The sequence below is a fragment of the Arachis hypogaea genome, chromosome 15 (genome assembly GCF_003086295.3).
Source record: "Arachis hypogaea cultivar Tifrunner chromosome 15, arahy.Tifrunner.gnm2.J5K5, whole genome shotgun sequence".
Taxonomy (NCBI): domain Eukaryota; kingdom Viridiplantae; phylum Streptophyta; class Magnoliopsida; order Fabales; family Fabaceae; genus Arachis; species Arachis hypogaea.
Genome location: NC_092050.1, coordinates 158,992,834 through 159,016,603, shown reverse-complemented (window position 1 = coordinate 159,016,603; position 23,770 = coordinate 158,992,834). Strand labels below are relative to the sequence as shown.

Below are 23,770 nucleotides of genomic sequence, written 5' to 3'. Positions count from 1 at the left end.
GAGAAAAATAATTTTGTATTGATTTTAAGAATTCGGTGTCATTACGGTTAATATTAGTTAAAATCATTAATTTTTGATCTATTAATTTTGATAATTTAATTATTTCTTCTCTTAAATATTCTAATTTACTTTTTTCCATTAGGTGACGCTTTTCTTTGTGAAAAATTATGGTTTTAAGTAAAAAGTGTGGCTTTAGAATGTATAATTTAAATTTTACCACGTAGGCGTCTTTACCATAAAGTTATTTTTGGCATCTTTATTTAAGTGGTGCCTTTATTTTTTAGCTCCGCTGTCACTGACTGTGTTTAACGCGCAAGGCAAGAGTGGCCGAAGCTCACACCAGATTCTCTTCAATGGAGGCCAGGATCTCATCCTCTCTTGGCCTCCCTTCTCCTAATCCCAATCCCCACCGCCACCCCACTGATTTCCCCTCCATCCTCAATCACTTCGCCGCCACCGCTACAAACCCTCCTTTCGCTTCTACCACCGCCACCGCCACTGCCACATACCCCACCGCTCACAGCCCACAATGGATCCGGCCCACTTCAAAGCCCGCCCCAAAGCCCCAAACTTTGCTCAAAAACCTCACCGTCGTCGAGCGTGCACTAATCGGCGCAGCCGGTGGCGGAATCGCCGGCGCCTTCACCTACGTCTGCCTCCACCCGCTCGACACAATCAAGACCAAGATGCAGACCAAAGGAGCATCCCAACTTTACAAGAATGCCATTGACGCGGTCGTGAAGACCTTCCAGCAAAAGGGTATTCTCGGATTCTACAGTGGCGTATCTGCGGTTATTGTTGGATCCACCGCTTCTTCTGCAGTGTCTTTCGGAACCTGCGAGTTCGGTAAGTCATTTCTATCCAAAATTGAAGGGTTCCCTTCTCCGTTGATTCCACCGAGTGCTGGTGCAATGGGAAATATTATGTCTTCTGCTATAATGGTACCTAAGGAATTGATTACTCAGAGAATGCAAGCTGGTGCAAAGGGAAGATCTTGGCAGGTTTTGGTGAAGATTTTAGAAAAGGATGGGTTTTTAGGGTTATATGCTGGTTACTCAGCTACATTGCTGAGGAATTTACCTGCTGGGGTTTTGAGTTATTCATCATTTGAGTACTTGAAAGCTGCGGTTTTGAACACTACTAAGAAGTCTCACTTGGAACCTGTTCAGAGTGTGCTTTGCGGCGCACTTGCCGGCGCAATTTCGGCTTCGATAACCACTCCTTTGGATGTGGTGAAGACAAGGCTGATGACTCAGGTTCATGGAGATGCTGTGAACAAGGCTGCTGCTGTTGTGTACGGCGGGGTTTCGGCAACGGTGAAGCTGATATTAAAGGAGGAAGGGTGGGTTGGACTTACCCGTGGAATGGGGCTTAGAGTTCTTCATAGTGCTTGCTTTTCGGCATTGGGTTACTTTGCATTTGAAACTGCTAGGCTCACTATACTGCAACAATATCTGAGGCAAAAGGAGTTGAGTGAAGTGCCTGCTTCTCCTAGCTGAGGCTCATGAGTTTATTGCCTCATTACCGGTATTTCAGATTCTCTTTGGTTCTCTCTTGCTTAGTTTTGCTTGTTAAGATATTGGTTACCCCTGTTTTGTTTGATATATGTGCAATTGACATAAGTAGTTGCTTCAGTTAAATACATTAGGAAGTTAGTTATCCTGTGGCTAAATGCTAGCATAGTTAATATGGTGCTTCAAGCATGTTTTTATCATGAACTCATGATACCTCACTAAGCTATATGCAAGAAATTTGTTGTAATACTTTCAATTTGAAATGATCTTGCCAATTTTGAAATTAAGTAAGATGATAAATTTAATAGAATAAAAATAATATTTTGGATAAGAACAAAGAAAAAAAAAAACAGATTTTTTTGAGCAAACTAGGATAAAATAATATAATTTAGTACAATAAATAAAATACACACATTCAAGCCATTTTGAAAAAGTTAAGATTTAAAAGATGTGAGAGACAGAAGTTAAAACCAACTACTACTAACTAGTAGTAAATTTTATTCCTAGATTAAATCAACCACTCATGTAAAGCTGTGACCATCTTTATTTATTTTGATTTCATTTTTGTTATAATTATGGATGAGTTAAACTTTAATTTTATGCAATAGCTATATTTAAATCTATGTGATTAGAAATAATCATATTACGTGTATACAAAAATAGAATTAGGATCCTCTAAAATAAAAAAATTGATAAAGTAGTAAAGTAAAAAATTAATTACTATTAATTTTATAACTTTTATAAAATGTATGTCTTAATTTAAAAGTGATTAATTTCTCACTTTATTATTTTACCAATTTTTTCATTTTAGAGGATTTTTATTCAAAAAAAAAAAGCACTAATCGGTTATAATGTATAAAAATGATGTATTTGATATTTCAAAAAGTTTTATTATACTATTATAAACAAAATTAATTATTTTACTATCACATATTTAATTATTCTAATAATTAATTATTTAGTTAAAAAAATATCTAAATATATTAGACAATTGAAATCTATGTGTTCAATTTTCAAAAATCGAGATGTGGCCAATTAATTTAAATAAAAGAAATCCGTGAGGAAATCGGAAATCCAATATTCTATAACCGAAACCATAGCCTACTGCGTCTGCATTCTATCTCCCAGCCATCTAACAAACAAATAAATCCTTTCTTCTCTGTGTTCAGTTCATATTGTTGATGATGGAGTCGGCGGAAACAGGAGCATGCCTGTGGATGGTGACAGACCAAAAAATCTTTGGCATCCGCATTGAGAAGTTAGAAAAATTGGGGAAGAATGAGGTTAGGGATTGGAAATCCCATCTTGAGCCGGCTCCCTTTGATTTCCAGTTGGAGCTTCCAGAGCCCGGCATGTTGTATCCCTTTATCTTCCACTCGAAACTTTTCTTACTCGATGGTCCAACCGATTCTGGCACCAAGATCTGCCAAATCTCCTATGTCGGCGGCAACAAGTTGGACACATCTGAGGCGGGCGCAATCCCTCCGCTACCGACCGACCTTATCTGTTACATGGCAAACATTCAAGATGACGTTTACTTGGCGGGGTATCGTAAGACACCGGAAGGAATGGAGACGGGGTTATGGGTTTTAAGTTCCCTTTCCGGGGAATGGGATTCCTTGTCTATTCCTCCAACCGTGCTCCCTGATTTTGGTCGTTCTTGCCCTCTCTGTTTCGTGCTGGATGATAAGCTCTTCTTTCATTGCCGGTCCGCACCAAGCATTGACTATGCCTACGACCCCCTAACTCTCAGGTGGGAAAAACCGGAGCGCGCATTTTCTTCTTCTGATCGTCAGTTTCACGAACCCCTTGTGCTGGTGTCGTCCCTTGGGGATGTAGACAATTGCAGGGTGGTGCTGACATGGGACTTGAGGAGGCTTCCCTCCGGAGAACATGTGCAATATGACATACACGCTTTGCTGGTGGATAATAAAGATTATTGCGTTCGCGGCCATCAATTCCTTGATGAGTTGTGTAAGGCGATTCAGCCATCCTACTTTGATACTCTGTCCACAGGAATGAACGCTGTTGACCTTGGCAACAGCAAAGTATGCATTATCATCGGTGGTCTCGCAGAAGGCATTCCATCCCTTTGCATTTTAGTAGTTGAATTAGGGTTGGTGGAAGGGGAGGAGCAAAGGTTCTTATCTGTGCGTGTACTCGTGAATCAAGTCTACGATACGATGCCTTACTTAGAGTTAGAGGACAACCGTCTTGAAGTGCTCAACACCTCCTTTATTTTCTCGCTCAGCAAGGGAATGCCTCGCAAACATCCTTACTCCCAAGGTAATGTTGCTTTTGTCACCATGCTTCTTGTTATTTTGTAAGAGTTACCATTAGATTATATCTATCAACAACATTGTTAGGGATTTGGTGAATAAATTTTCTTTATTTTTTAAAATATTGTTATTCTTAAGACCTGAGAACAAAACCTTAGTAGAACAAAAACTATTATATATTTGCTATTATTATAGAGAAAGGTGGATTAAGAGGCACATTTAGTTTAAACTAATATTTTTACCAGTAATAACATTACGGGAATATAGATTTTTTAAAATTATGGTTCACTTTATTCTGACAGTATAGATTATGCATGGCATGAAAGATTTATAAAATCAAGTTACTTTTATAAAAAAAAGTCATAGATTAACAAAAATCTCTGACTAAGAAGACCAAAGTATATGTAGATAAAAAAATCAAATAATAAGATTTTTAGTTATGATTTTGATATGGAAAAGTTTAATTTTTTTATTAATAATTAATTTTAACATTCATTATCTAAAATTTAAAATAATTTAACTTGTATACTTTTACATTTAATTAGGTGTTAAGTCTATTGCACAAATAAAAATAATTAATTTTTATACTTACTATTTAAAATTAATATTTTTTCTCTCTATGTATATAAAAATATAATTAGATATTAGCATAAAAAAATTATACTAATAGTTATAAAATTAACTCATCTATAATTTCTTTTTAAAACAATTGAATCTTGATTTTAACTTTTAATTATAACATTTCTCTCCAAATTATATGTAATAAATATTTGAAAGAAAAAAGATAAAAATATATATTAAAAATATAAGCGGTAAAAATTTAAAACTAAATAAAAAACTAAAAAAATATGTATATAATAATAATAGTAATATTTTTTATATAAATTATATTATTTTGTTAATTTTGTTTTCTGTAGAACAGAAAGATAGAAAAAATAGAGAATGAGCGAAAAGAGAGAGAAAAATAAAGATGAAGAATGAGAGTGAGAGTTTGTTAATTTTAGAAGAAAAATTTTATTTTAATTGTAAAAAAAATACTGGATGACATATTTTAATTTGTCAAATTATTAATATAAAATATAAATTATATATAGAGTAAAAATGGTAGAGAGAAATAGAAAAATGGAGAGAAGTAGATGAGAGAATTTAGGAAGGGAGTTTATTAATTTTGAAACAAATATTTTTTCTCAATTTTAATAAGAGAGTGTTATGTGACACATTTGATTATTAAATTAGATGATAATAAATAATACATAATATAGGTATATTTCAATTTCAATTTTAATATTTTAATTTTAATGCAATTAAAAAATGTCATGTTGAACATTTTGATTGGAAATTAGTAATTAGTCATTGATATTGATAATGATATATAAAATAGATAGAGTGGTTGAAGGAAAGAGAGAAATAGAGAAAGGAAGAGGGAGGATGAGAGAACTCTTTAATTTTGGAGGGAAATATTTGATTTGAATTGCAATGAGAGAGTGACATGTGGTACATTTTGGTTGTAAAATTAGTAAGGAGAATTCCTTAATTTTAGAGGTGTTCGTTAGTCTGGGTGTCGAACGGGTCGGATGAGCGGAGATGGTGTAAGAGATGAAGGGAATCTGGATCCTGGATTGATGGTGAATGGGTGTATCTCCCGGGCTGGCATCTTGGGATGGATGGTTGGAGCCTCGCGACCTCCCGAGCTGTTGTGGTGTAAAGGGGGAGCCACCTGCAAAAAGGACTCCAACGCCCAAATCAGAATCCGTACAGATGGCAGTAAAAGTGGAGTGTAGTGAAGTACCTCGGGGAGGGGTAGGGCCCTCCCCCTATATACCCTGTACTTAGGGCGGTCCCACAGGAGCAGACCCGCCTTCCAGGAAGTTTCCTTGCCCTCAGCTGTCAGGTGCCCAGCTGGAGGGGTGGAGGGGTCGAGTCGGACTCCTGGCCTGGGTGTGATGTGCCCGTCGGGTCGGCGAACCGGTTCGAGACATTGTGCCAGCTGGGCTGGGCCGGAATAGTGCCCCCAACGCGTCAGTTATGGTCGTGAACGCCGTTGTTGGCGAGTTCGGATCTCTCTTATTGTGTTGTCGCTTGGTCGGACGTTCGTGATCAGGCCGTGCCTTCTACGCGCGCATGGGCTTCGTCGTCTCAGGCGAACGTCATTTGTCGCCTCGTTTCCTGCTCTGAGCATTTAATGCTCTTGATAACTGATTTGAAACCTGGGTGAAATTTCCTTTCTGCCCTTGCCTTTCGCGCTTCTAGGCGTTAGTTATTGTTCAGTTCTCTTTGCTTTAGCGTTTCAGTTTCTCACTTCACTGTCACAAACTTCACATTTCCTTCTGCATTCTCTGAAGCTCTTCATTTGCGTTCGTCCTTGATTTAGCAAAACTTCCTCAAGATTTCGCTGCTCCTTTCAATCATCATCACCATTCTGGTATGTTTCTTCTTTCTTTCCTGTTTTCCCAGTTTTGCCTCATGGCTATGCTGCTTGAAACTCTTTCCCTGTTTGGACTTGCTTGGATTGAGTGTTGGATTTGCATGTTTGAGTTGTGACCGTGTTAGGTAGATGTTAGGGGGTTGCCATTTAGGTTCCTGATTTTTGGTCTTTACTTAGCTTATAGATTTAGCCCTAGCTTGACTGTAGATATGCTCATTGTAGCATTTAGCATTCGTTCCTGTTTTCCTGACATGCCGGCCTTATAGTCTGACCTTGACTAGTGCCCTCACTGTAGGTATGACGCAATTTCCCCTCCCAAGACCCCCTGTTGATAGATATACCTGGGTCACCTCGGATGTGAAGGGTACGCCTTCACAAATAACACTAGAGGAGCTCACGGAGTTCCATCTTCGCGACCAACTGTGTGGGGGTGGTGACGAGGAGGGACCTATGAAGTGTTCGTCCCTGCCGACCACGAACGTATTTGCTAGCTTAACCTTAACCCCCCCGGATTGCCGACTGGATTTGGGTGTATAAAGCGATGTTCACCGTCTTGGGGGTTCGCATCCCCTTCTCTCTTTTTCAGATGGCCCTTTTAAACCGGTGCGACGTGGCTCCGTCGCAGTTGCATCCAAATAGTTGGGCCGTTATCCGTTGCTTCGAAATGGCTTGTTAATATCTCGAGCTGCCGGCCTCCGTCGAGGTATTTTTGTGGCTGTTTGTCTTGACAAACCCTTCAAAGGAGGGTAGGCATAAAAAGGGGTTCATGTCTTTCCGGGCTGCTCAGAGTAGACGGATCTTTGGGACATTTGAAGATTCGTTTCACGGTTTTAAGGATAAGTTTTTCAAGGTCCAGCTTGCCGAGGGTCATCACCCTTTTTGGCTAACTTTGGAGGGGGAGAGACGGATTCCGACCTATTGGAGTTTCGGGGCCGGGTCCAATGCCTTCACTAAAGTGACGTATAAAGGCTTGACCCAATGAGACAATAATGTAGCCGACGTGTTGTTGGCAATATTCAATAAAAATAATATCAACCCCCATCTTTTGATGGGTGATTGGGAGACGGGTAGAGGCTATGTGGGTAAGTTGTCGGTTGCTTCTAGTGTTGCCCCTCTGTCCCCCGCTTTTATATATATATATATGTATCCCGGGCTAACGACTTGTTGTGTGTCGCAGTAAGTATGGCCGCCGAACACACTGGACTTGAAGATTTGATGTCTCAGTTCCTCCCTGGTCATAGTGAGGATAGCTCTGCCACCCAGTCTGCCGAGCAACCGTCCTCCCCCAATGCCGAGGTGCACTCAGCTCCTCCTCCCCCACCACCGAAATCTACCGGCCCAATCGTCACCACTGGTCCGAGCAGCAGTGGAGTGGGGCCTCCTGAGGTCGAGCCGGCTGGAGAGGGTGCCGATGTCGCTATAGTCAACAACCCTCGTAAGCGGAAGCCGACCTCTAGTCCTGAGAGGTCGCTTACCGTAATGGAGAAGAATTTTGACGCCGGGGGCTTCATTGACACTCAGCTTATGCCTGGTACTGACGAATTCTTCCATGACAGGGACCTTGGAGCTCAGGCTCAGTGGATCTACCGATGCATGTTAAGGGCTGCGACTATTGTCAGGAGAGCTGAGCCTATTCTGACTCAAGCTGGGACGTTGGATGGGAAGTATCGCCAATCCGTTCAGGAGGTTGAGAGCTTGAGATCGGAGGTCAAGGTCTTGAGAGAGAAGTTAGCTAACTCGGAGGGAAAGGTGAAGACCTCCGACGAAGCGGTCGCCCGTCTTACCGAGCGGGAGATGACCTTGGAGTCTCAGCTCAACTTCACTCGTGGCGAGACTTCTGCAGCCCAGGCCAAGGTTACTGCTCTGGAGGCCAAGCTTGAAGAGGTCGAGAAGTCGGCCAAGAGCGCTAAGGATGAAGTCGCCGGGCTGATGGGAGAGGTTGCCGGTTTGAAGAAGAAGAATAAGGACACAGTGAAGAAGGCAAGGGAAGTGATCAATGGGACCGAGGAGGCGATTAAGGCCCAGGTCAAGCTGCTTTCTCCCGACTTTGACATTTCTGCAATTGGGGCTTTCAAAACTATTCGGGATGGTCAGATTGTGGACATCCCGAGAAAATGATGTAATTTTACTTATTCGTTATTTTGAACTATGTAATAGTTTGTGTGGATCTCTTGAACTCTTGTGTAATTTCCTTAACTGATTTATCGTTTTGCTTATTGGTAATTGGTGACTTGAATTATTATTATATTATCCATGCTTAGAATGATGGCGGTGGGAAATGGGTGGGACAGGTAGAGACTCTCAATCAATAGTGGACCTGCAAGCAAAGCAGGACCAGTTATTAGTACGTACATGGTGATGCAGATGCTTTAATTTGCTCCAATTTCGTAATGTTAACGAAGCTATGCCGCGTGGTGGATTCTTAATATACTTATTACACAAAAAATACAACTTTTGGAAATTTTTTTCTGAATTCTTAATTCCCACTCTTGTGGATAAGTTGTGTAGTAAGTAGGCGCATACCATGTGATTGCAGCAGACTATGCTCCTGTGGTGATTTGTTCGATCATTCTTCTTGGAGCGTGTTAAATAAATATTCCAGTAATAATAAGACAGTTAACGTGAATATTTTTCTTGCGAGAACTTGATGCAATGCCGCTCTATAAGAAATTGCGCTTCCACTCGTTTTGTTTTGTTACTTTTGATGGCAAAAGTTGTTACAAAATTTTGCATCCCACATCTAGATTTATTGTTTGTGTTATTTCTAAATCTAGATGAATGGATAATAGTTAACAAAGATCATAGCAAAATTTGACAGAGGATGTTATTTTTGGTGTGCAGATTAAGTGTTATATGAAGCAGTTGTTGTCAATTTTCAAGAAAGTTCATTGCTTTGTCAAAACCTATTGGAACAGGGCCTTCTAACAAGTTGCCACCAAGATCAAGGGTGTGAAGATTGGTTAGTTGTGAAGTTGAAAATCCAGTGGAATATGTTTGATGATGTGAATAGGTTAGCGGAGAGACGAAGATCAACAAGAGAAGATGAAGAATTCACAATGGAAGTAAATGACACGAGAAAAGTTGTATCCATAAGACTGGAATTTGACAAATCAAGCTCTTCAAGGTTGGAGCCAAAGTTAAAATTGGCTTGAAATATTGATGAAGTGAGATTGTTATAGGAAAGGTCAAGGATCACTAGAGAAGGAAAGTAGCACTAATGCATACACACATTTCAGAACGTAATTGAGAAGATGATAGAGAATTTTATGTAATGTTCTCTAAGCTTGCTCTCTTGGGAAACTCTAAGCCCAATATTCATTTATATATTTGAATAAAGTGTATGTATTCTACTTCTTTAATATCACTTTTATTGAGTTAATACTCTTTCGCTTATTGATTTTGAAATTAAGTAAGATGATAAATTTAATAAAAAAAAAATATTTTGGATAAGAACAAAGAACAAAAAAAAAAAAAAAACAGATTTTCTTGACTAAATTAGGATAAAATAATATAATTTAGTACAATAAATAAAATACACACATTGGAGCCATTTTGAAAAAATTAAGATTTAAAATATGTGAGAGATAGAAGTTAAAACCAACTACTACTAGCTAGTAGTAAATTTTATTCCTAGATGAAATCAACCACTCATGTAAAGCTGTGACCTCTTTATTTATTTTGATTTCATTTTTGTTATAATTATGGATGAGATAAACTTTAATTTTATGCAATACCTATATATAAATCTATGTGATTAGAAAAAAATCATATTACATTTATAAAAAAATAGAATTAGGATCCTCTAAAGTAAGAAAGTTGATAAAGTGGTAAACTAAAAAGTTAATCACTATTAATTTTATAACTTTTATAAAATATGTATCTTATTGTCTTAATTTAAGAGTGATTAACTTCTCACTTTATTATTTTACCAACTTTTTTACTTGAGAGGATCTTTATCCAAAACAAAATAAGCACTAATTGGTTATAATATATAAAAATTATGTATTTGACATAGGGCTGGAGGTGAGTCAAGCCAGTTCATGAGCCAGCTCGAGCTCGACTTGTTAAGAGCTCGATAAGCTAAGCTCGTGAGTTGGTGAGCCAAGCTTGAACCTGAAATTAAGCTCATAAATTAAATGAGTGGAGCTTGAGCTTGGATAAGCTCAGCTCATTAACTCGTGAGCTGGCTCGATTATATATATATTATAAGAATCTTAATTATTTAATATTTATATTTATTTTTTACATATAATTTTAATATAGGACATAAATAAAAAATTTATAATTTATTGATAGATAAACAATATATAAAATTGATCTTTTTAAATATTTTTAAAAATATATAAGTTATAATTTATTGATATAAAATTATAGATTATTTATCTATGTTTCTCTTATTTGAGGCAGCTCGTGAGCTCGAGTCAGCTCGTGAGCTTTTGGTGAGCCGAGCTTGAGTTTAAGAAATAAGCTCGATTGTTAATGAGTCGAGTCGAGTCGTGAGCCAAGCTCAATTTTTCTGAGCCGAGCTTGAGCTTGATCTAGCTCGGCTCACCTCCAGCCCTAATTTGACATTTCAAAAAGTTTTATTATACTATAAACAAATTTGATTATTTTACTATCACATATTTGATTATTCTAATAGCTAATTGTTTAGTTAAAAAAATATGTAAATATATTGGACAATTGAAATCTATGTGTTCAATTTTCAAAAATCGAGATGTGGCCAATTAATTTAAATAAAAGAAATCCGTGAGGAAATCGGAAATCCAATATTCTATAACCGAAACCATAGCCTACTGCGTCTGCATTCTATCTCCCAGCCATCTAACAAACAAATAAATCCTTTCTTCTCTGTGTTCAGTTCATATTGTTGATGATGGAGTCGGCGGAAACAGGAGCATGCCTGTGGATGGTGACAGACCAAAAAATCTTTGGCATCCGCATTGAGAAGTTAGAAAAATTGGGGAAGAATGAGGTTCGGGATTGGAAATCCCATCTTGAGCCGGCTCCCTTTGATTTCCATTTGGAGCTTCCAGAGCCCAGCATGTCGTATCCCTTTATCTTCCACTCGAAACTTTTCTTACTCGATGGTCCAACCGATTCTGGCACCAAGATCTACCAAATCTCCTATGTCGGCGGCGACACGTTGGGCATTTCTGAGGCAGCAGTGCCGGGCGCAATCCCTCCGCTACCGACCGGCGACCCCTTTTACATGGCAAACATTCAAGATGACGTTTACTTAGTGGGGTATCGTAAGACACCGGTAGGAATGGAGACGGGGTTATGGGTTCTAAGTTCCCGTTCCCGTTCCGGGAAATGGGATTCCTTGTCTATTCCTCCAACCGTGCTCCCTGATCTTGGTCGTTCTTGCCCTCTCTGTTTCGTGCTGAATGATAAGCTCTTCTTTCATTGCTGGTCCGCACCACCCATTTACTATGCCTACGACCCCCGAACTCTCACGTGGGGAAAACCGGAGCGCGCATTTTCTTCTTCTGATCGTCAGTTTCACGGACCCCTTGTGCTGGTGTCGTCCCTTGGGGATGTAGACAATTGCAGGGTGGTGCTGACATGGGACTTGAGGAGGCTTCCCTGCGAAGATGGTGTGAAATATGACATACACGCTTTGCTGGTGGATAATGAAGATGATTGCGTTCGTGGGCATCAATTCCTTGATGAGTTGTGTAAGGCGATTCAGCCATCCTACTTTGATAGTACGTCCATAGGAATGAACGCTGTTGACCTTGGCAACAGCAAAGTATGCATTATCATGGGTGGTCTCGCAGAAGGCATTCCATCCTTTTCCATTTTAGTAGTTGAATTAGGGTTGGTACAAGAGGACAAGCAGCAAAGGTTCTTATCTGTGCGTGTACTGGTGAATCAAGTCTACGATACGATGCCTTACTTAGAGGACGACCGTCTTGAAGTGCTCTACAACTCCTTTATTTTCTCGCTCAGCAAGGGAATCCATACTCCCAAGGTATAATGTTGCTTATTGTTAGGGATTTGGTGAATAAATTTTCTTTATTTTTTAAAAAATTGTTATTCTTAAGACCTGAGAACAAAACCCTAGTAGAACAAAAGTATTTACTATCTTGACTATTATATATTTGCTATTATTATAGAAAAAGGTGGATTAAGAGGCACATTTAGTTTAAATAATTGCAGTCTTGGGTTTTGTATTGAGCTTGACATATTATGTTACAGATTGCATGTCTCCAAGGAAAGAGTCCAAGCTAGCTAGTGGGACGAATCCAAGCAACCAACAACAGCTTTCCAACAAGAATGACTAACTTCAACTTCTTCATGTATGCTTTATTTTATTATTCTGTGCTTTGCTATGATTACTTCTTTTTCATTGGCGATCAGATTTTGAATATTGATGTGTTTATTCCGCTATTAAATCAAGTTAGACATGTTAGTAGGATTTCAATGTTCATATATTATGTACTTTTTTAGGTTATAATCTTTTTCATTCACAAAATTGAGAAAATATAAGTTTTAGTCCAAGAGAATAGGTGAATCAATAAGAGCATATGAGTCAAGAGGAATAAGTGATGTATCTATTTAACTTGTGGCTTATTCCTCTTTCTCTTTTTTACTCTTTTTTTTTTTTGATATTTTAATATTCATTTATATAGTTGAATAAAGTGTATGTATTCTAGTTCTTTAATATCACTTTTATTGTGTTAATATTCTTTCACTTATTGAACCCAAAAAAAAAAAAAAAAACTCTCTTGAGCAAAGTAGGATAAAATAATATAATTTAGTTCAATAAATAAAATACACACATTCAACCCATTTTGAAAAAGTCACAAAAAAAAAGCCATTTTGAAAAATATTGAGATTTAAAATATGAGAGAGAGAGAAAATGTGTTAAATCAACTACTACTAGCTAGTAGTAAATTTTATTCCTAGATTAAATCAGCCACTGATGTAAAGCCATCTTTATTTATTTTGATTTCATTTTTGTTATAATTATGGATATGAGTTCAACTTTAATTTTATGCAATACCTATATATAAATCTATGTGATTAGAAAAAATCATATTAAGTGTATAAAAAAATAGAATTTAGATCTTCTAAGGTAAGAAAGTTGATAAAATGGTAAAATTAAAGGTTAATCACTATTGATTTTATAATTTCTATAAAATGTGTGTTTTATTATCTTAATTTAAGAGGGATTAATTTCTCATTTTATCATTTTACTAACTTTTTCACTTTAAAAGATATTGATAAATAAAAATAAACACTAATCAGTTATAATGTATAAAAATATGTATTTGATATCTCAAAAAAATTTTATTATACTATTATAAACAAATTTAATTTTTTTACCGTTACATATTTGATTAATCTAATAGCTAATTATTTAATTTTATATATATATATATATATATATATATATATATATATATATATTTCAATTGATTTAATAACTGAATTTCAGTATATACGTAATATTTTTGGATTAGAAAATATTTTTAAACAATAATTTTTATTATCAATACAACAAAAAATCCTAATAATAATAATATGAGTATTGAATTTTTTCATTTTACGGTATTACTTAATTCTATTTAATAAGTTATTGCATGTACAACAACATAAGGTAAAATTCAAACTCCTATTATTTCATAAAATAAATTAGTGAGCTAACTATTAGACTAATCTAAATTGATATGGATATTGAATATTGATAATGTCATATAACCAATTTGAGTTAATTCAGTAGTCAATTTATTCGTCCTTTTAAACAAATTTTAAGGGTTTGAATTTTATTTTGTACATGTAGTAATTTATTAATTAATAATAAACCTTTAAATAAAGTTCAAATGTAAAAAATTAGTTATAGACATGTCGAGTTAAAAATATAATAGTACAACTAAAAAAATATGATTCTACTATACCGTTATAAAAGATGTCATTTGAAAATTATTACTTTACCCTTAGCTTTTTTTTTTTGGTGTACTACTTTACCCTTAGCTAATTAGCTTTCATCTCTGGGTTATATATTATTTTGAGGAAATACAGGATCCAATTGAACAAAAATGACTTTATTAAAATTTATACAATACAATGATAACCATAAAAAATCCAATGGTTTATTAAATGTACATATTATTTTTGAAAAAATGGACCCTCCACTTGAATAAAAATGACTTTATTATTAGAAATTATACAATACAATGATAACCATAGAAAAAAGCAAATAATCCAATGGTTTAGTAAATGTACATACACGATTAGTCGTTATCTCTTATATATATTAGCGAATAAAGCAAATGAGAGAGTGATACGAGAATAATAATGCGCACATACACGATCCATTAATTTCTCTTTGAAAAATTATTTAGGTTCATATATCGTGTTAAGACTTAAGACTTGGAATTTGAAGTCTTTCTAGCACTTTCACACACTTAAGTATGCATACAAATCACGTTTGACTAATTAAATATATGGTCTATATATATTTGCATAAATAAATAATTTTGAAAATATAAAATATTTGACAATGTGTAGTCATAATAATTAATAAAACTATCATTTGCTAAATACTTTTGAGCTCGAACAGCGATTTCAATTATTACAAGAGAATAAATCAAACCGAGCTAATAAAATATATATTATATTAGTTCCTATATTCAATCTTACATGTAATCATAATTATATCTTATTTTTGGGTATATTAATATAACTATCTATTTAAAAAATACTGGAATAGGTTGAAATCACTACAAGAAAACAGTTCTATTGCCACGCTTTTAAAGCGTGGCAAAAAACTGAAAAAGTGTGGCGATAATTTTTCGCCACGTTTTTTGAGTTACCGCCACGCTTTTTTAGATCTATCACCACGCTTTTTTTTTGCCACGTTTTTTATAAATTGTCACATTTAAAAGCGTGGCCGTAGATGGGAGATATGGCCACGCTTTTAAAGCGTAGCAATAGAGGGAGATACGACCGTGGTAATAGAGAGATACGGCCACGCTTTAAAAGTGTAGCTGTAGGGTTAGATACGGCCACACTTTAAAAACGTGGCAATAGGGTTAGATACGGCCACCCTTTTAAAGCGTGGCAATAACAAGAGATACGGCCATTAAATCACAAAGCTCATTATCATTGCTGTCATGTTGAAAAAGAAATTCTACTGAAATTCACATATCAAATACCCAACACATTCAGAATTGTATCAAAGTTAATATTAATTATTAAGAGCTAAATCCAAAATAAACCGTCTTACACCAGTAATCAAATCATTCCATTAGTAGTATCTTTTTATGATCTATTGTACCATAACCAAAATAATCATTTTAGAGACATCAATTGAAACCTAAAAGGTTGTCAAGAACTATACAATGGCATAGGAAACTTGAACAATACTAAACTAGTAATACAAGGTGTATTCCGAAACGATCAAGGAGTATAAAATCAATCAGCCTAAGTACGTTCACCACGGATGCGGCGAACAAGCTGAATGTATTTAGGCATTATGGTGACCTCTTGGCATGGATGGCACATAAGTTGGTGTCTTCAAACAAACCAACCAAGTAGACTTCAGCCGCTTCGTGGAAAGCATGGACAGCATGGCTCTCACTACAAAAAAATGGATATAAAATGGCATCAACATAATGGCGGTTTTATAAAACCGCCGTTATATTCATAACTTCAGGCGGTTTATGCAGCTGCCATAATTTACTCATAGAAAGCGGTAGTGTTTTGGTGTTTTTGGCGGATTTTGGCGGATTTAAATGCCATTACCTGCTCTGCTTCACTGATATAAAAACACTTTTATTTCACTAATAAACATGGTGCTATTCAATGGAACTTCTATCGCAATGTGAGAACCAAGAAGAAACTGCAGCATGAGATCTGCGATTTCATCCACAACGCTCTCCTCTGGCGGCAATGTCCTTGTTGCTGCCTTGGAAGGAGCGCTCTTCTTTGATTAGGTTTATTGGCTTCGATTTGAGGGTTCGTTGCGTCGTCGCTCATCTCCTCCTCACCACAAGTAACGCCATCATTGTTGTCCTCGGTGGAGCTTCTGCTATCTGGTTTTGTGCATTTTAGTTGATCCTGAATTTTCTTAATTCTAATTTGCTAACCAAATTTTATATAACAAATGTGAAAATTAAGTAAAAAAATTAAACTCTTTCATTTAAAAATAATAACTAAAAAACTTATTATTTAATTTTGTTTAAGACTCTGTTCTTCTTAACCGATGGGGACTTTTGTCCCTTACGACCATTTTATAAAAGTAGTTTAATCTTATAAATTTTTTGTGTCATAATCTATAATATCAAGATCGATATAATTTTAAAAGATTTATATTCCCGTATTAGTATTACGGATAAAAATACTAGTTAAGCCTCTAATATTAAGTTATCTTATAAGACCACTTGCCCGTGTATAATGAAATTCAGATCAGTTACAAAAAAGAAGAACACAAAACACAGCACTATCATATGTTTAAACATGAGAGGACTTATATTCTCACAAATATTAGGGATATCTTTTATGTTGTATTTTTTTATAATTTAATTTTGATATATTGTTAATATAAAACAATTTTACATATATATTTGATTAAATAATGTCATGTTAACAAAAATAATTAATTTTTATATTGATAGCATGAATAATTATTTAAAAAAATACATGTAATTGAACGATTGCATAAAGCTTTTACACCATCAACGTATCGATTTCTTTTTAAAAAAATTCAATGGATTACTAAAATTATGTTGATTTTAGCACTACTTTGTTGGTTTGGGTGTATATCATTGTTTGCTTGTGGCGTGGAATCATCCTCATAGATTTTGGTGGGGATAATGGACTTGCCGAAAAATAAAATTTATTGATTTTAGTTATTATTTAGTTATTAATTCAATTTTTTTAATTTAGTAATTCAAAACATACTTTATCTCACATTTTTAAACATTAATAATTAATTAATAACCAAAAACAATAAATTTTTGATAGCCCTCTAATATTTCTCAATCGAAAATGTTTGATAATCAAAGAAAATCAGGCAAAAACAGTCATAACTTGTCTTATTTAGCATTCATTAATTGTTGCGACAATTAATTAATGCTAAATAAGGCAAGTTTTGACTGTTTATTTTGTCTACCTAACATTACCCTATCTCTTTCATGGTTTGTTAGTGCGTCAATTGAGAGGTTTCACAATTTGAATGTGTATAGTGGAATGAATAGGATGTATTATATTGATGTTTTTGGAAGAACTACTAAGTAGAAATTACTTCTAGAGATATATTTATGGCTTTTAATGTTAAAAGTTTAATATATAATCTTATATCTTAATAAATATTTTAATTTATTATTTTATTTATGTATAATTTGATAATTTTAGAATTTAAAATAACTTCATCAAACACTATTCTTTTTGCTTATATTATAATTGTTAAAAGCAACTTTACATTATTTTATATATCAAACATAACTGAACTAATAATTTTTGAAGTATAAACAATACTAAATCAGCGGTAGTGTTTTGCTTAGCTTGAGCGTTTAGAGTGTTTAATCTACAAAAAAAAAAAAAAAAGGGCTTATAGTTAGGTTTTCTTGATCAAACCTTTCATCAAAATTGTGAAGAAGTCAAATCTTTAATTAACTATAACCTTTTTGTTGATTGAAATTTTTTTGAAGAAAAAAAAATCCTAGAGATACAAGGTATGAGTAATACTAGATAACTAAATTTTTTCGGTTAATATCAATCAATAAATTTTAAAAATTGTTTTATTTATCTTATATTTTAAATTTTAAATCATAAATTTTTAATCTTAAATTCTAAATTATGAATATAAACTCTAAAATTGTCTAACTAAAAGTTAGTTCTTTATATTTTGTTATGAAATAATAATTACAACGCTTAAGAATGTTGTAGAATTTTTACAAAAATTTAATAGCAATAATTATCTAATCACAATTTCCTGCTTACAAGGAATAATTGATGGTACATACATCACGTTGTTCTGATGAAAGCTAAATTCAAAAAAAAATTACTCATAGTTTAGATATTTTACACCATAATCCAAAATAGATATACTTGAAAATCCATTACATAATGAAATTATAGAACACCATAATAGTAAGTATTTAAAGAAAGTGATCTACAACCCATCAACTTCAATTACAAACCAAATATCTCAGTGCAAACACCTATAGTTATAGCAACCAATGATTTGTCCCTCATCTCAGTCTCAGTGTTGAGCATCTCTGCATAAGAATATAATTTATATTTTAGACATTAACTTGGAGCAAAAGAAAACAAAAAATTACAGAGTAAAAGCTATTATTTTCCTGTTATATGTAAGGAAACATTTTTTGATGGATTAGTTTAAAGATAGAAATTACTTTGTACCTTGCAATCTTTGAGTCACTTGTGAAATTTTGCTACATATACTGCCACTGTCACATATATGTAGTCTGCCACTTTGTTCAAGAATCTGAGATAAGCAATTCTCCAAGACCTCCAAAACAACAATGGCCCTAAAAGGCCCCAGAATCCAGTGAAAAATCCAAAGCCTAAGCTCATGTGTAATGCTTCATAAAAGTCTGAATTGTCATCTGCATCATCATGTGTTGTTGGTTCTTCAGGCTTTACTTCTGGCATGTCTCCAGGACAAGTTTTGTTAAGTTGTGTACCACAAAGATTAGGATTTCCTTCAAAGCTAGAAGCATCAAAGGTATCCATGTGTCTTCCAGGTGGGATTCTTCCATAAAGAGAGTTGTTTGACAACTCTAACACGCCTAGACTATCAATCTGGGAAAGACTTGAAGGGATTGTGCCAGATATATGATTTCTTGATAAGTCTAAGGATTCTAGTGAAGTTATGTTCCCTATTTCAGAAGGAATTTCTCCACTCAAATTGTTTCTTGAAAGATTCAAAGAAACTAACCCAACCAAGTACACAATCTCATTTGGGATTTCACCAGTAAAATGATTGCTGGAGAGGTCAATGCTACTAAGACGCAACTCTGGATCCTTAAATCCACATTTAACACCTTTCCACGTTACTGTTATGTTAAATGTATATCTAGAAATATATACACCATAAAGCACATAATAATAAGTATTGTTGTACCTATATATGAGACTTGCGGTTTCAGTTGAGTTGATGCTCTTCTTGGACATTGCAGTGAAATTCTTTAAGCATGTTGGAATTTCATTTGATAAGTTATTTCTTGAAAGATCCAACAGTTGAATTTTCTTCAGGTAACAGAGATGCTTAGAAAGATTTCCAGAGAAACTATTTCCTGACATGCTCAAAACTATCAATTGGTGTAGACTCTCACCGATCCAAGAGGGTATTGGACCTGACAGCAAATTTTCACTGACATCCAACAAAAATAAAGTGGTGCAGTTCTTCAAACTAGAAGGTAGTTTGCCAATGAATCCATTGCTTCGTAAAACCAAAGCTTCCAATTTGACAAGGGAGCCCATGGATGGTGGAATCTTCCCTGTCAAGTTATTATTACTTAGATCAAGAAACAATAGCAAGCTTAAAGATTTCCAACAATCAGGCAATGAACCCTTCAATTGATTGTTTGATAAATCTAGAGTGCCCAATTTGCTACCAATGTTGTTCTCTTGACACAACAGAGATGATACATTTGAAAATTTGTTTCTAGAGAGAATCAACCAAGAAGAATATAGCAAAAACGATGGAATTACACCCTCGAATTGATTTGAACTCAAATCTGTAGATCCTCCGTTTGGGAGCCTTAGTGATAAATTTGGAATAGCACCTGTAAAATTATTGTGAGACATATTCAAATAATACTCAAGAAATTGAACCTTATACCAAAACCATTCCGGCACAGAGCCATGAATCCCCGCATTAGAAATATCCAGATAAGATAAGTAATTTTGAGTGTGTAGCCAACTTGGAAAGTTAGGACCCAACTTGCAAGATGCTAGACTCAAAGATATTAACTGAAAAGGAGGAATCCAGCCAGGGAAAAACTTTATGGATATTGAGTTGTGAGACAAGAACAAGTATTTTAATTTGGAAAAGCCTTTGAGATGTGATTCAGTGATTTCACCCTTCAAAGAATTCCCTTCTAGGGACATAGCTTCCAACTCAGATAACAATCCGATGCTTTTAGGTATCACACCATTGATTCGATTGTAGGACAAGTCTAGCTCCTGAAATATGTGTCTGTTGCACCATGAAGAATTTTGAATGAATCTTGAAAAGTCCCCACTCAAGTTGTTATATGACAAGTATAGTGACTGTAGTGTGCAAATGTTTCCAAAGAAATGGGGAATCTCTCCTTGCAGATTGTTATGAGAGAGATCGAGATATTCAAGAGATTTCATTGCTTTGTCAAAACCTAGTGGAACAGGACCTTCTAACAAGTTGTAACCAAGAGAAAGGGTGTGAAGATTGGCTGTGAAGTTGAAAATCCAGTGGAATATATTTGACGATGTCAACAGGTTAAAGGAGAGATGAAGCCTAACAAGAGAAGATGAAGAATTCACAATGGAAGTAGATGACACCAGAAAACTTATATCCATAAGACTGCAATTTGACAAATCAAGCATTTCAAGGTTGGAGCCTAAGTTGAAATTTCCTTGAAACACTAATGAAGTGAGATTATTATAAGAAAGGTCAAGGCTCACTAGAGAAGGAAAGTTTGGGTAATGAGATTGTGACAAAACAATACTATTTTGTGAAAGATAAAGCTCCCGAAGGTTAGCGCTGAAGTTGGACAACAATTGAAATGTGGATGATGTCAATAAATTGTCAGAGAAATCAAGGATGGTAAGGGAAGTAGTGGAAGAATAATTAGAATGAATATCAAATAAAAATTGAACATCATTATCAGAAAGACTACAATCCGACAACCTCAGCTCTGTTAAGTTTGGAATATGCTTACGAATCATTTGAAGCCACTGGTGAGAGTTGCCAAGACTCATTGACGTGAGGTCAAGAGTATTTAAAAAGGAGAGATTAGACACCCATTCTGCACCTTTACTTTCGAGAACAAAGTCACCGTGGAGCTTGAGAGTTTGCAGCAATGGAAGATCACCACTTTGAAAAGGGATTGCTCCTGAAAGTTCACTATTCCCTTGAAGACAGAGATATTGTAGTTGTCCCAAGTGTTTGAGTTGATATGGGATAACTCCATCAACATAATTGTAGCTCAGATCCATATACTGTAAATATGTAAGCTTGCCTAGTTGAGGAGGGATTTCTCCACCAAAATCATTATCACTGATATCAAGGTATTGCAGTTGAGACAAATTCCCTAGTTGATAAGGAATACTCCCAGCAAAATCAGCATCTGAGATATTGAGATATTTTAACTTGGAAAACAAGCCAATATGTTCTGAGATATAACTGTTAACAAAATCATTGTAACTGAGATCTAAATGTTGAAGATATTGCAAGTCAATCAAGGTGGAGATATTGGCTTGACCAGATAAATGATGTGAATATGATCCACGGAGATGAAGGCGGAGTACATGACCAGTTTGGTTGCGGCATGTAATTCCCTGCCATTTGCAACAATCATCGCCCCTCCATGTTGACAGCATGCCCCAAGGATCATCTATGCTTTGTTTGAAGCGGAGGAGTGCTTGCCTCTCATTCTCTAAGCATGTGACTTCCCCATGGATTAATCCTGCATCATACAACATAATAAGCACCACTAATAATGCATAATCCCATTTCAAAAAGTAATTGCTCATCATTTCTAGTTTCTTCCAAATAAGAATATAGAGAATTTTGTGTAATGTTCTCGATGGGGAACTCCGAGACCCAATATTCATATATATAGTGGGATAAAGTGTATGTATTCAAAATATCTGTTTGCATCTTCTAGTTCTTTAATATCACTTTTAATTACTCCATTTTTTTTATTACTGATCGAGGAATTATTAAGTAAGGTGATATATTTAATAAAAATAAAAATGATATTTTGGGTAAGAAGCAAGAACAAGGAACAAATTCAAAAGAAAAATAATAGATTTTTTAGAGCTAGGATAAAATAATATAATTTAGTAAAATAAATAAAATACATATATTCAAGCCATTTTACAAAAGTAAGATTCAAAATATGTGATCGACAGAAAGTAAATCAAAACTACTACTAGATAGTAGTAAATTTTATTACTAAAATAATTCTTACCCTACTATAAATTGTGCCCGTCTTTGCTTAGTTTTTATTTCATTTTTCTTATAATAATATGACTTAAATTATGCAATATATATATACACCTGATACGTATATATACAAATCTATATGTTTTTGTAAAGAAATTGAGGCATTTAATTTTATGAGTCTTTTCAAATTTTCACTCATTTTTTTCTTCTTCTTCTGTGATTTGAACCCATGAGCATTGATTTTGAGTTTATACTAAAAATCTGTCAATCTTAACTAATATTATGGTGATCGCTAAAGCATCTCCAATGCTAATTTCAATTTTAATTTCATTTTGAATATTTATAAAATTATTTGTCATAAATAGTAATTTAAAATTAAAAATAAAACTTGTCTCTCCAATGTTTAGTTTTAATTTAATTAGAATTTTATGTTTTTTAATTATTTTATTAATATAATTATACGAATAATAAAATTTTATTATTTTTTCATTAAGATGATGCTGTATTAATCAGTTTCATTTCATCGTCAACTCCAATATAAATTTTAATTTTAAATTAATTCACTTATTGAAAATCAAAAGTGATACTCTAAAAATATTTCATTAGAGATGCTTTTATATTATTATACATTAATTATTTTTAGGTAATATTAGAGGATCAACAATTTTAGTGGAAAAAAAATAAAGAACTGGGTAGTGTTGATTCAAATGTAAGACAAAAAAAAAAGAGAGAATACCAATTATCACCTAACCTTTCTCTTATTTTTAAACTATTAACATAAATTTAAAAAATTAGAATTAATAAGCATGTGTGTTTAATCTATCCACTAAATATAAAAAAAAAATTAAATTAGACATTGATATTTAATCAAATATTGTCAAAATATTATATTATTATTACTACTATAAGAAAATTAAACATCAATTGAAAATTACTAGCTACTTGTCTTCATCTTTAGGTAACATCACGGGCTAAGAAAATGTAAGCTTCTTTTGAAGGAGGACTTTAGACTTTATATAATGATGATAAGATGACTTTATAATATGCGTGTGTGATTCATTTATATTTCGATCTTCTATGTTTTTGCTCTAAATTATTTATGTCAATATTTTCTCAAATAATTTTTTCTATAGTACCAATTTTTATGTCGCATTCTCGCTCTTAAATCATTTTCTCTTTTCTACTATTTTGTCTTTCAGTTCCCACATATTCTCTTTTTTATACATATACATGGAACAAAGAAAAAATAATACATATATGATATATCACTTTTTTTTATATAATTTGATAGAAATAATAAATCACCTTAATTAAAATAGAAAGTAGAACCTAGTGCAAAGACTTAAAAAGATTGATTCTTAGTGCTTTCTCACAAAAGAATATCTATCAAACACACAGTGAAGACTCCTTTGTAATATAGTCA

At 34.3% G+C, this 23,770-nt stretch overlaps 4 protein-coding genes across 11 annotated transcripts; 3 read left to right on the top strand and 1 right to left on the bottom strand.

The window, feature by feature from the left end:
* The first annotated feature begins 288 nt into the window (after positions 1–288).
* LOC112751891 (uncharacterized) lies at positions 289–8,463 on the top strand. 2 transcript variants are annotated; one of them, XM_025801189.3, is made up of 3 exons: positions 289–1,527; positions 2,684–3,800; positions 7,396–8,463. In XM_025801189.3, exons 2-3 carry the CDS (start codon positions 2,696–2,698, stop codon positions 8,334–8,336), a joined length of 2,046 nt encoding a protein of 681 aa, XP_025656974.1. In that variant the 5' UTR covers positions 289–1,527; positions 2,684–2,695; the 3' UTR covers positions 8,337–8,463. The 2 variants fall into 2 exon arrangements, with proteins under 2 accessions (XP_025656974.1, XP_072074230.1); XM_072218129.1 differs by lacking the exon at positions 289–1,527 and having other exon boundaries at positions 2,521–3,800.
* Positions 354–1,499, top strand: LOC112751892 (protein MITOFERRINLIKE 1, chloroplastic). Its single transcript, XM_025801190.2, has one exon. It carries the CDS (start codon positions 354–356, stop codon positions 1,497–1,499), a length of 1,146 nt encoding a protein of 381 aa, XP_025656975.1.
* Positions 8,464–10,945: 2,482 nt separating the features above from the next.
* On the top strand, positions 10,946–12,888 carry LOC112751893 (uncharacterized). Its single transcript, XM_025801192.3, has 2 exons — positions 10,946–12,195; positions 12,423–12,888. The coding sequence occupies exons 1-2, from the start codon at positions 11,092–11,094 to the stop codon at positions 12,453–12,455; spliced, it is 1,137 nt and encodes a 378-aa protein (XP_025656977.1). The 5' UTR covers positions 10,946–11,091; the 3' UTR covers positions 12,456–12,888.
* A 5,364-nt stretch (positions 12,889–18,252) lies between these two features.
* LOC112751890 (receptor-like protein EIX2) lies at positions 18,253–22,112 on the bottom strand. 7 transcript variants are annotated; one of them, XR_011872907.1, is made up of 4 exons: positions 21,662–22,037; positions 19,321–21,526; positions 18,597–19,220; positions 18,253–18,451 (listed from the first exon to the last, which is right to left on the bottom strand). XR_011872907.1 is itself a non-coding variant. In XM_072218126.1 (4 exons), the coding sequence occupies exons 1-3, from the start codon at positions 22,011–22,013 to the stop codon at positions 18,612–18,614; spliced, it is 2,133 nt and encodes a 710-aa protein (XP_072074227.1). In that variant the 5' UTR covers positions 22,014–22,037; the 3' UTR covers positions 18,253–18,451; positions 18,597–18,611. The 7 variants fall into 7 exon arrangements, 4 of the variants coding, with proteins under 4 accessions (XP_072074227.1, XP_029148559.2, XP_072074226.1 ...); XM_072218126.1 differs by having other exon boundaries at positions 18,597–19,984; positions 21,119–21,526; XR_011872905.1 differs by having other exon boundaries at positions 19,321–22,057.
* Positions 22,113–23,770: the final 1,658 nt, after the last annotated feature.